Source organism: Cherax quadricarinatus, chromosome 48 (genome assembly GCF_038502225.1).
Source record: "Cherax quadricarinatus isolate ZL_2023a chromosome 48, ASM3850222v1, whole genome shotgun sequence".
NCBI classification, from domain to species: Eukaryota; Metazoa; Arthropoda; class Malacostraca; order Decapoda; family Parastacidae; genus Cherax; species Cherax quadricarinatus.
Window position 1 is genome coordinate 13,108,570 of NC_091339.1, and position 13,187 is coordinate 13,121,756.

A 13,187-nucleotide genomic window follows, 5' to 3' on the forward strand; every position below is an offset into this window, starting at 1 on the left:
GTATTCCACACTGGTTCTGCATACTCCAAGGTGAGGGGGTAACATATGCCGTATTTAGTGTCGTGAATGACTAACGAAATTCCTAAAAACTAATCTTAGATTTGCCAGACGCTCGCTTTCTATGGAAGTTATTCGGTCGATTACCACCTCAGGAGATATGCTTGATAATATGCTTACCCTGAGGTTATCCTTTGGTGAAGCTTGCAGTCCTTGTCCCACGAGCATGTACACCGTTTCTGGTCTTCTTTACCTTTCTTCATTTTTCATAATTTTGCAGTACCTGGCTTAATTTCGAATAAGCACTTGTCGAATCAGTCCTGTAGCACATCTAGCTCCCTTTGAAGTTTGAATTTTCCTTATTAGTTTCCCATCATCTGTGAACAGGGATACCTCTGACTATTTCTTCTATTATGTTACTCACATTCACGATAATTAGTACCGATCCCAGTACAGGCCTTTTTGGAATCCCACTCGTCGCACTGGCGCATTCCAACACCTCTTCCCGGATAATCCTTCTCTTCCTCCCACTCAAGTATTCCCTCATAAATTGAAGTGCCTTTCCTGCCATTCCTGTCTGCGTCTCTTGCTTTTATCTCTTGTTCACTAATGTATCACAAGCCTTCTTTAAATCCTTACTGCATTCCCTCACTGCTGTTGTCTTGTGCTTGTTGTTTATGAGCCCTCCCCTACTTACCTTCTCTATAAACTAACATACTATGTGTGTCAATGACACTGATTTACATTTTAATGCTACCTGTCTTAAATATCGAGACTATGTCTTCTGTTTTCCACACCTCTGGTAGTTATCCTGTATCTGTTGTGTAGATGAAGATTTTGGCTAGTGGTTCACATAGTGCTATTGTCTCTCACAGACCCCACAGAGAGATATTGCCTGGTATCTAGCTCAGTACTGTTTTTTACCTCTTTTTCCTTTTGTGTATTTTAAGTCCAGTACTCGTTGCTGCACTCTTCTTCCACTCACAGAGTTACTGGGTTCGAGATTTTCTCCTTAGCCTCGCTTCCTATAGTCCTTTGATCGGTATCACTGACTTCTGCCCTCTTTTGCTGTATCATATCTATTCCTGAAGCCGCGCATTGAGTTTGCCATCTCTATGGCTCATCTGCATTTTCAGTTTCCATTTGTGACCTCTTGATCCAGGACATCTTAAGTCAGTCTGTCATTATCTGCCTAGCAGTTCCTCTTGTTTTGCATATATGATCATGGCCTCCCTTGTCTTTCTTCTGAAGTCGTCAGGTTCATTTCCTTAAACCTCTCCCCATAGTGTGTTCCTCTCAGTTCTGCTACCGTCCTGGTTGCAAACCCAAGGATATTTTCGAGTTTTTTCACATGCTTGATCAGATGTAAGATCCGTGTTGGGGTTGCGTACTGAGTGATTGATCTAACATATGTCGCACATAAGGTTCTGAAGGATTCTTTATTGATGTTATTGAGGTTACTCTTGCATATGCTGTTGCCGTTATACGTTTGCGTGAATTTCTGGTGATGAGTTTTATATTAACCCCAAGAGCCTTATCACACACTAATATATGCAGCTTGTCTCCGCTCATGCGGAGACAAGCTTTCCGCCCGCTAAAGCTCATTTTATCCGTCAATCTTATTTATAAATAAATGCTCTATAGTTTATTTCATTATTATAACTTATCTGTTGGTAGCTTAAAACATTTATAATTTGTGTTTCTTCCTGCAGTTTGCTTAGAAATTTTATATTTACTATTTCACGTATTTTTCATGCTATATTCATTTGATTTTTACCTTTTGGATTTAATTTTCTTTACGTAAATTTAAAATGAAGATTTAATTCCGCTTTACAATTTTTTTAAATTAAGTTTTCGAAGAAAAAAAAATTCCTCTCGTCTTCTCACAATGAATTCAGTTAGAAAGAGAGAGAGAGAGAGAGAGAGAGAAAGAGAGAGAGAGAGAGAGAGAGAGAGAGAGAGAGAGAGAGAGAGAGAGAGAGACTGAGACTGGTTTACGGTACTTAGGATAACCATAAAACTGTAAGGAGGAAGAGCTGCATGAAATTTTTAGTAACTCGAAATTTACTACCACAAGGACGCAGCTTCAACGAACATACCATCACAAAAATTCTTACAAAAAATGTTTTTATGAGGTTTTGGTTATAATTTAAAAAAAAAATAGCACGAAGAAATGTCTGTCCATGATTACTGACGTGTACTGGAAATTTTAGGAAATATTTTTAATAATATTAATAAATATATTTAAGCATTTAAATATTAAATTTCGTAATTAAAGCACCTTGATTAAACTGGGTTTTGTCATTTGTTCTAATCTGATCACAACCGATGCAATGCGTTCAGATTATCACCAAATCCCTTGTTACTTGTTACAAAGGTGATCTGAATCTTCTGTTTGGTGTACTTGAGCTTGACTTGCTGGAAGATGTTCAGCAGGGCTATTCTCCTTATTTTGTTTACTTATTAAGGACGTCTCAGATCAATTTCGAAAAATTAGAGAGCATAGAGAATGAATTTAAGGTTTTCTCAAAACTTTCCAACCAACACACTGTTGATCAAGCTACTATGGCTTTCCCCATGGTGGAGCTCATTCATCCGACGGTACTTCTCTGAGTCCCACTCGGATCAGACGCTCTCGGTGAAATTCAAGAAAAAAAATTCGCCGATTTTAACGGGATAGAAGACAGTATGGGTAGCTGTGATGCCTACGATATTCTACGTCTTCATTATACTTCTCTCACTCCCTAAGCTGATTTCCTTTACCAAGTATTCATCACTCAATACGATATCCGTCTGAAATCAACGCTAGAAAACGTTTTGAGCATTCACATCGGATTGGATGGGTTGAGAATCCCCAAAACTCGGCGGATTGAATCAGACAATGAATAGGTAAAGTTATTTCTTCTAGAATTACTGGCAGTTTAGCAGTGTTGACAAAGTGACATCAGTCCGTGGGATATTTTTATTGTTCTGACGAAATCATCAAGCTACAACAGACATTCGTGAAAAAGATCACTACAGCGATGCTCCAGGATGCGATCACCATCAGCCAGAATGGTCCGAAATCATACCTCAAACAGCAAAAAGAAGAATCTTCCAATACTCTTTGCACTGATAACATCACAAGGGATTACAATTTCATAAAATACAATGCACTACAGGGTACTGAGGGCAGAAATCCTCTTATGTGCGTGCATACCTCTGGAGATTCTTTGAATGATTCTCATCTCTGCTCCTGACTCGTGACTTGGCCCACAGTCCCTTCACAATTCACTAATATGACTCTGCCATTGAATACAAACGTGTTTGCAGCATGGTGGTAGCCAGTATATATAGTCTGCATGATATCAGCTATTTAAACTCCAAGGGATTAAACGCAAGAAACAGGTAAACAAATACTTGCTACAGCCCAGTGTTGAGTCGAGGAAGAAACTTGATCTCTCTCATCTCTCATCTCCCATCCTGCTACTTATCTTCCGTTGTACCACATCCCAAAGGTTTATTCCAAATTCTGATTCTACCATCTGCACGTCGCTGCAGATGGTAGAGTCAGACCAGTCGACGTTTTTCCAGTCTTCAGCAGTCCAGTTTTGGCGAGCCTGTACCCACTGTAACCTCAGTTTCCTGTTCTTAGCTGACAGGTGGAACTTGGTGTGATTTTCTGCTGCTGTAGCTCATGCACTTCAAGGTTTGACGAGCTGTGTATTCAGAGATGCTCTTCTGCATACCAGTGTTGTAACACATGGTTAGTTGAGTTACCAAAAGCTTGAATCGGTCTAGTCATTCTACTCTGACCTCTCATATCAACAAGGTGTGTTCGCCCATAAAACTGCCGGTCACTGGATGTTTTGTGTAGTTCACACAATTTTCTGGCGTTATTTAAACCACTCTGTCTTGCACCAACAATCGTTCTATGGTCAAATTCACTTAGGTCACATTTCATACTCATTCTAAGGTTTGATCTGAAAAACAAGTGAACGTCTTGATCACGTCTGCATGCTTTTAGGCACTGAGATGCTCTCACATGATTGGCTGGTTAGATATTTCCATTATCGATCAGGTGTATCTAATAACGTAACCATTGAGTTTATATTGTATATCTAACTTGGCTGATACATACATCTCTTGTAGTGTTTGTCAGCAGGATGGTGCTGCTGATCATAAGCTAGTTCCTGTTCCGTGGATCATGAACCATTCAAGACCATCATGTAGCTCAGATTTTGGACCATCAGTACCCCCATTTTCTCAAATGGGTCGAAAACTCTACGCCCCTGTGAGAAAGGTGCCACATATTTAATCTAAGAATTGGATCTAAGATCACCGAAATTCTTACGAACTACTACGTTCCTCTTCCAGTCCCTCAATATGGTGATCCAGAGGGTAAATGGCTGCTGCCTTACTGATTGCTTCTCGGACAGCCATTATGTTTATAAATCACACAACCCAAATTACACGTTGATGCACTCTATGCATATTTTCTTTTAAGTATACAATGTATAAGAGTTTTGTGCTTTACATACTGCAATCCTCAACAAAACTGTATAATCAGTAAACAGATCATTAATAAAAACAATTACGAGACGAATGTACTCCAACAGCTCCAGCCACTGTTGCCGCAACCATTAGTTGAGCAAACCGCTTGATTGCATATCCCTGATTTATTCTCAAACAATTTTCTGGAAAAAAAGAGAGGCAGAAACGCTCCCATTCGTACTGGAAATAACACAAAATGACCAGACGTTTTCTATCGGAGCCCCTCGTTGCTCGCGGCATGCAAAGAACCTACTTAAGCCAGGAAGCTAACCTCTTTCTCATCTTTGGTCTGACGCAAAAGCGATTTCCAATTTTCCGATTAATGAGGCATTGAAACGCGTATCAACATAAAATGCATTAATAATTAGCGTCTTACATTTGCTGAATTATTATTCCCTTTCCCACTGGCTGAGATACGGAGGGAGGCAACGAATTTAATGATCAGATATTCCAGCAAATAAGATGATTTCAGCCAATAGTCTTGAGTCAGGGTTACTTGTGAAGAAAAGACAGGTTGCAAAGCAAGCTTATTTTGAGACAACGTTACGCTGTGTGTACAACTGTGTCAAATCATACAAAACGTTGCATCTAGTGAGGTTTTTTCTGCTAGTGTGGGCGGTAAGCTATGATAATTAAGCTCTACTTTCAGTCACCAATTATTGTCTTAATTAACTAGTACTCATGGTTGGTGATTATTATCCTCATGTTATGTATTTTTATTTAAGAGCGTCGCTAAATAAAACATATATCCAACCATTTGAGCTCTGTTACTTTCCCAGATCACTTCACAAATACCCATAAAGAATTTGTATACCAATATGTGTGTTAAGTAACGTACACAATTTTTAGATTTTTTCATAATTCGTAAAACACATTAACATACTTTTCGTTTCTTATCACACAAGCGTTTAGACACGACTGTAAACAAGTCTACTACACATAAGAATGTGAATAAATTCTTATATATATATATATATATATATATATATATATATATATATATATATATATATATATATATATATATATATATAGGTAGGTACCACCTCTGGAACTAGACTGGACTAATATATATATATATATATATATATATATATATATATATATATATATATATATATATATATATATATATATATATATATATATATATATATATATATATATGCAAAACAACCACTCTGAAAGAATAGAGAAATTCCAAGCGCTTTCGTGACTACTCACATTATCAAGGAACTATGAAAGTGAAGCATCCAAGGAAGCTATATAAGGGGTCGGCCAGCACCTCACTATCAGATCCCACAACGGTTAAACACGTGACGCGCGGCGAACCAACTTGGATAGGTCCTTTGCAAAACTCACCCCCAAGCTATTTATTTGTCCAGTGTATTATTAAATTAATTATTATTATTATTAAATTAATTATTAAATGGGAAGAATTTAATAATACACTGGACAAATAAATAGCTTGGGGGTGAGTTTTGCAAAGGACCTATCCAAGTTGGCTCGCCGCGCGTCACGTGTTTAACCGTTGTGGGATCTGATAGTGAGGTGCTGGCCGACCCCTTATATAGCTTCCTTGGATGCTTCACTTTCATAGTTCCTTGATAATGTGAGTAGTCACGAAAGCACTTGGAATTTCTCTATTCTTTCAGAGTGGTTGTTTTGCATATTTTGAAATCACCTGTTTACTGTGATCTTATTGCATGTATATTTATATATATCTATATATGTATATATTTGTATATATCTATATATGTATATATATATATATATATATGCGTGTAAAAAATTATTAGGTACCCTTCCCATCCTTGAATCGAACTTAATTACCTTCTGTTCCCTGCGCACTTCGAGTTTCAGTATTAACACTAATATAACTATATATAATACTATTAAAACTAATGAAACTATAAACAATGCTCAGTATCGTTTACTACAAGTGAAAATTGAAAGGCGATGACAAAACATATATACTACAAGACGTTACTCATTTTTTTTTTCATCGTGTATTATGGCTTTCATTCTCGCACTTGTTTTCTCTTCTTCTTTCTCCTCCTCCTCTTCTTTCGTGCCATTCTGGAAAAGCCTACTTGCGAGTGTTGTGCTTTTGTTTTATGATTTGTGGAAGAAGTATCGAGCCTTCATTACTCTCTGTGCTGAATAAAATATCTGATTCAGCGCTGCATGTAAATAAATAACATATATTTTAAACTTGTATTCTCTCTCCCACTCAGGCAGAACTAACATTACTTGCTGCGTGGGACGAGCTGTGATCACTCGCTCCAGTGGTGTCACTTGGCACCCAGTAATGGAATACTGGCACTCTGTCAACCCAATTAATGCTCACTCTGGTTATTGATTAATTAAAACTTCTGTGGGATCTCCAGTGCACCTGAACACAGTAGGTTCCCCTCAATGCTCAGTGTTCCAGGTTCCTACTTTCTCTAATATATGCAACTGAAGAACTTCCTAGAATTTCCCAAGTGCGTCTGAAGTACTTCGAGATTTGCTTTGTTATTATTATATTTGTTATGTTTAAGTTATTCCACACAAGGAGTGGTGAAAGCTCGGTCCTCCGTCCGCTAATCGTGGGGCAAACTATTACTTTTTTTTCCATGAATCACTGAATTCATGAGGGCGATTCAACACAAGGAGTGGTGGAGACGCACTATGTTAGAGAAAGATACGTGACCAGACACATGATGAAATGATCTAGGTGTTTACTGAGACAATGTACTCAAGCGACCAAGCTTCCCCTCACACGATTTATAGCAATGTATATTAAAGTTCGTTACAGACTTAAATTACAGTGAAAAACAGGAGGAAAATCTTGAAATATTTCTTCACCCGAACTCATTAGTGTGTGTTATCTTCTAAGAAATGAGGACTGTCTGATCTGCATGTCTTCGAATTTCCTAGAGACACATTGTTATTATAGGCAAGCCTCTGGGAAGACAGTGATGGAGCGAATGATGATGATGGTGTTTCTTCTTTGTCGAGTCACCCTGCCTCGGTGGGAAACGGCCGATGTGGTAATAAAAATTAAAATAATAAAATATTACCATTATTAGTCCCACATTTATGAGGAACCGCTAAATCTGTATGGGTTATGCAACACCTGTGGGATGGGAAGAAATCAGGCTTGATTAAAGAAAGTGGACGGTAGCTCCATTTACCTGTATCAAGAGCCTGTCGCCGCGACTAAGAACCCATCCCTTCACCATTTTCCTTGAAGAGTAGAGACGGTAACCCTCTTGACCATTATATCCCATCTTGTAAATTTCAGCTGGTGTTGCCTGCTTACTTGATCGCTTGGGTAAACTGACCAGCTTTGCGAGCATAGCAAATGTTCTCATCTTCAGAATACACCTGACTTTATCTGATCATTCGCTGTCTCAAAACCTCTCTCTATCTGATCTGATTTTGGACTTTTACACGTCTCTCTCTCTCTCTCTCTCTCTCTCTCTCTCTCTCTCTCTCTCTCTCTCTCTCTCTCTCTCTCTCTCTCTCTCTCTCTCTCTCTCTCTCTTTCTACCTCCCGACACAGTACTTGGCCCAGGAGAACCGATCAGGAAGTCGATTACTTTCCACTGTTTTTGGTGTGAATTTGCTGAATTTCACAATAACACTATGTATTCAATTACAGCAAAAGTGTTAAATAATTTGCTAGCTATGCAAACGCAGTCCACAACCCTTAATCACATATCTACTGATGATTCTAAAAGTGAAAATTATGCTTTTCTGGTAAGAAATGACGTATTTCAGAGCTCGAAGCCAAATTAATCTTGTTGGTCTGGATTCGTGCTCACAGAATATTCCATAACCACATCTCTGCTCGCGTGTGTGTCCTCATTAACTCTCCAAGTGACCTCACATCTAGGCATCATTAGAGTCATTATGAAACGCATCAAAGGTCTGGAGTCAGAATTACTCTGCTCTGTGTAAACTGAACCCTACCTCTGAGATACCACGAGATTTTGTGCCTTCACTCGTGTGTTCTTTCGAAAACCCTTTAGTGATAAGGGAGGAACGTTGATGCTGAAGGGCTCTTGATTCTTGGATCAGTAACTTTTCCTTCCTTATTCCTTTGATCAAATTTGATCAGCTCCCATTCCCCAGGTGTTGTGTTTCCCAAAATAATTTAGCATTTGCCCATGAATATAGAAATATTCTCGGAGCTAACAAGCATAAAAATATGTCCATTTCTCGTTGCCTCTTTTAAAAGTGGAGTATAACACACACAAAAGACGACAGCCATCATGGTAAACACTAAACCAGAGACAGCCATTGTAAACACATCATCAGCCTCAGCCATGATAAATACTAGAGCAGCTACCGCCATGGTAAACACAACACCAGCTGCCACAATGGTATACACAACATCAACTGCCACACTGGTAAACAGAACACCAGCTGCCACAATGATAAACACAGCATCAACTTCACCACTGGTAAACAGAACACCAGCTGCCAAACTGATAAACACACTAGCTCTCTCTATCCTCAACAACAGAACACCATCAGTAAACTTTCTTTTTAAGTAAATTTTTTTTCAACCATTCACCCACACAATAAGATCTCGTCTTGTGTGATAAACAAGATTTACAAAGCCTTACCCTTGAGAAATATTTAGTCAAATAGGGTCAACAGTTGATTCAAAACGCTCCAACTTTACGGTTTTTACGAATTGTATAAAATATCCTTAAAATTTAATTTCGGTTTTCTTGTTTAGGTCACCCTGCCACGGTGGGATACGGTCGGTTACTTGAAAAATAAATCTTTAAAATTTAGCTTACTATTTTAAAAGACGCGAATGAATGCAAGAGGTTGATAAGAATGTGTTAGCATTCATGTGAACCTAAATTATGTGGCAGTATAATTATATGCCTCTCTGACTATACTTCGAATAATTACTAATGTAATTGCAATGTATGACATGCCTATGTTTAACATATGCCTATAAGTAATCATTATATTTATAGGAATGAAATAGATTATTTACAACCAAAATATAATTATTATTAAACCACAGAACGTGTGAAGTTTGAACCATGGCGAGTGAATCCTATATCTCCAGGCCAGTATTAATACAATGATTATTACTGTTGTTATTATTAATGTTATTGTCGTTCAACGCCTGGCAATGAGAAGTAATCAGATTTAATATAAGGAATCGAAGATCAATTCCAATTTCTTGAATCAAGATCTTTTCGCCAGCATCAAGGGGCCTCCTACCTTAAAGCGCTCAGGCAGTGATGTCTGGATCATCTCTTTCCTCTGCGCCACAAAATAGCGTGTATCTTCCTCCAGAATTCCACGCTTTTGAATCTTGACAAACACTCATATTTATCATACTGAGAGCTTTATATTAACATGGATTATATTACGTATGTAAGCTCAAAACTGTTATTATATTTTCGTTTTATTAATTATTCTAAATTAAAAAATCTTTGCTTATCACTTTCAAACACTTTAAAAATTCTTATTCATTATGCAAGAAGTGCATAAAGTATTAGTATTGTTAATAAAGTGTTAATATCAAACTTCGCCGTAGGATTAAAACAGGTATCAAGTCAAATGAATTCATTTTATAATCGCTTCATATGCGTGCTCAGTTAGGAATGTTACCGTATACTTCAGACGTATTTTATTCTCCTTTCTTCTTCAAAGAGCTTTCTGAATCTTCTGTCACATCATTCATATAATAAGAGCTTATTTAAGTTACGGAAGAATCGGTAGCATTTTTTGGAAGATTTGTCTTGTTAAATTGAGATAATTTGCCGTGATACGCTAGAATAGAGTTTGTATCCTTCGAGTTTACCTGGAGAGGGTTACGGGGATCAACGCCCCCCGCGGCTCGGTCTGAGACCAGACCAGAGTGGTGTCACTTGAAACATTTTAGCCCTATTTCATTCCCTAAGATTGCTGGATTTATAAAGTTTTAGTAATTTTGTCTGATTATAAGTCTTGGGTTCATTTCCTGATTTCAAGTACAAATTTTCCCATGCCTTTTCGTGTGATTTAAAAGTTTCAGAAAAGGTTTCTTGGCGGTCTTCAAGCGGTTTAACTAGGAGAAGAATAAATTAAGTGATAAAATATTAAAAATATCTAACAACTCTTGGGGTGATTATGAACGTAAGAGAGACAACACCAGATGCCGCAAGATGTCGCTTCGAGCATTGGTTAGCTCTAATATAATGTTTAAATATGTCTTTTATGGGCATATCTGCCGAGATGTCCACTCCAAAATACCTAGATACATTACTTTCTAATTACTCCAATCTGTTAACCAGTCTTTCGTTGCCTCGACTCTGTTATTCTCATCGCTTGCTTCTTTTCTTTAAATTTCTATCTGCATGTCCTCCAGAACTGCTACAGCATCCTTTTCAACTTCAGTTCATAATCTCCCAAAATCACTGCCGTCGGCAAAGAGCAAGTGTGACAACTCCCACGTCGTATGAGATTCATTATCTCTTGGTCTCACACCTCTCATCAAAACCCTCAGCACACGCTTATTTTACAAACCCATCTATAAATACATGAAATAATCATGGTGCATTCACCCAAACATTCGCAGCGTCTGCCACTATATTCTCCTGTCAACCATCATATACTTTTTCTAAATCAATAAAGACGACACGTACTTCATTATCTTTAATAAGTTAATGCCTCAATATAAACTTTTGGTGCATACATCCCTTATCGTACGCCGATACTCCTTGTTTATCTTATTCCTACTTTCTGCTATTTTAATAATAATTCTACCGTGCACTTTACCCTCGGTTCTGAGCAGGTTTATTCCCCAATAATCCATACACTCCCAACTATTATCTTATGCAAAGAAACATTACATGCTCTCCGCTATTCATTAAAAAAATACCTTTCCCCTTTCGTGCACATACACCAATTACTAATACATATATAATATATATATATATATATATATATATATATATATATATATATATATATATATATATATATATATATATATATATATATTTGGCTTAAATAACAAGACTCTGTTTGCCGAAAAAGGTAAGTGAAAATTTGTGTATGCAATAATTTCGCGAAAATCATTCTGAACCTAACGAAAAAATATATTTAATTGTGTTTGTTTATTATTAAATTATATATATTGTAAACTTATTTAAAATACACATTTTTGAATTTGGCTAAATTAAATTGCGGTTGTTATAAAAAGGTTAGGTAAGTTTTGTAAGGTTCTTCTGTTACAAAATTATTAATTTTTACATTAACATAAATGAAAAAAAAATATATCTTTAAACGTTTAAGAGAAAATTCTCTGAAGGACATAATTCTAAACGAGTACTTAATTGACCAGTTTTACCTATTCGGCACGGCATATATATATATATATATATATATATATATATATATATATATATATATATATATATATATATATATATATATCAGCGGCTGAAGACGAAAAGTTTCGCGGTTAATTTACTCCATATTCAAACACAGTAAGAATATCAAAGAGAATCAGCTATAAGAACGAGATGTAAACAAATGCTAAACATTAACTTGATATAAATAAAAGAGAAGGGAAAAAGAATTGAAAATATATATAAAAACGAGAAACAAAGCAACTCGGCTGACAGTTCATTATTGCACAGAGAAGACTCGTCTCAAATGGTGTACAGAGAGTTTACTGTTGCCAACTGAATGTTATTGAATCGACTGGACTACACAGTGAATGATTTCATATCTGTAGTATATAGTATATAGTTTATTGCAATGTTGCTTAATTTCTCTAGTTTGGCTTTTCACGGTGGAATTTATCTTAATGAAATGTAGTGTCGTATTATGTGGTATAGAGAAGCAAAGTTCAGTTTAGAAGTGAATTGTGTGTTTTTGTGGATCTGAAATTTTTCCACATTAAGCTGAAGTTCCCTCGACACGAGTCAGCAATAATCAGCAAGGCATCCAATTAGTGGCCGCTTTACCGGAGCATAAAATGAATGATCGACCTCAAATGGCCCTTCGAAACTGGGCCTAATTGAGAACAGAGGAGGTACAGTTCTTTTTTTTATTTACGAAAGAGGAGTAATTACAACACAAGTCTTATAATTAGGGTGGTCGTTAAGCTAGGGTTCTGCTACTAGTAATCTGTCGTTAAACTAACATCTGGGTATCATTATTTGTAGATGTTTTGCCATCATTATTAGTACAAATTAATGCCTGTGCTTGAGATTATTCAAAACTACGGTACTCTTCAACATCTCCATGACTGAGGGACTGATTACCTCGTCTTTTGTATATAATCCTACAGTCTTCCCAGTGTATCCTTGAATTTGTATTAATAAAGCCACTGGATGGCGAAACATGTACAAATATATTGTATGTGTCTAATTCTTCACACTAGCAGCCTTAATCAACCTTAAACAGCCTTAATCAATGGGTACTGTCTTATATAGACATGCGTGTAGGTACTCACCTAAAGACTGGGGTGCGAGTTCCTCGTTTGTACCAGAGAATGAGCTTGGGTCTGTCACCTGGTGTGCGAGGACTGAGGTAGCAGGGAAGGTCACAGGAGCGTCCGGCCACACCTGTCACTGACCACACTGTGGACAACACACAAGTCTATGTAGCAGTATTATTCTCACATACCAAGTTATGTAACAGTG

General features: G+C 37.1%; 1 protein-coding gene across 1 annotated transcript in view; it reads right to left on the reverse strand.

The window, feature by feature from the left end:
- Positions 1 to 13,187, reverse strand: part of LOC128696186 (protein turtle homolog A) — a 382,411-nt gene that overhangs the window by 172,107 nt on the left and 197,117 nt on the right. The window contains exon 2 of the mRNA XM_070094792.1: positions 12,998 to 13,124. Coding sequence (XP_069950893.1) covers positions 12,998 to 13,124 — 127 coding nt within the window. The remainder of the gene's footprint in view (positions 1 to 12,997; positions 13,125 to 13,187) is intronic.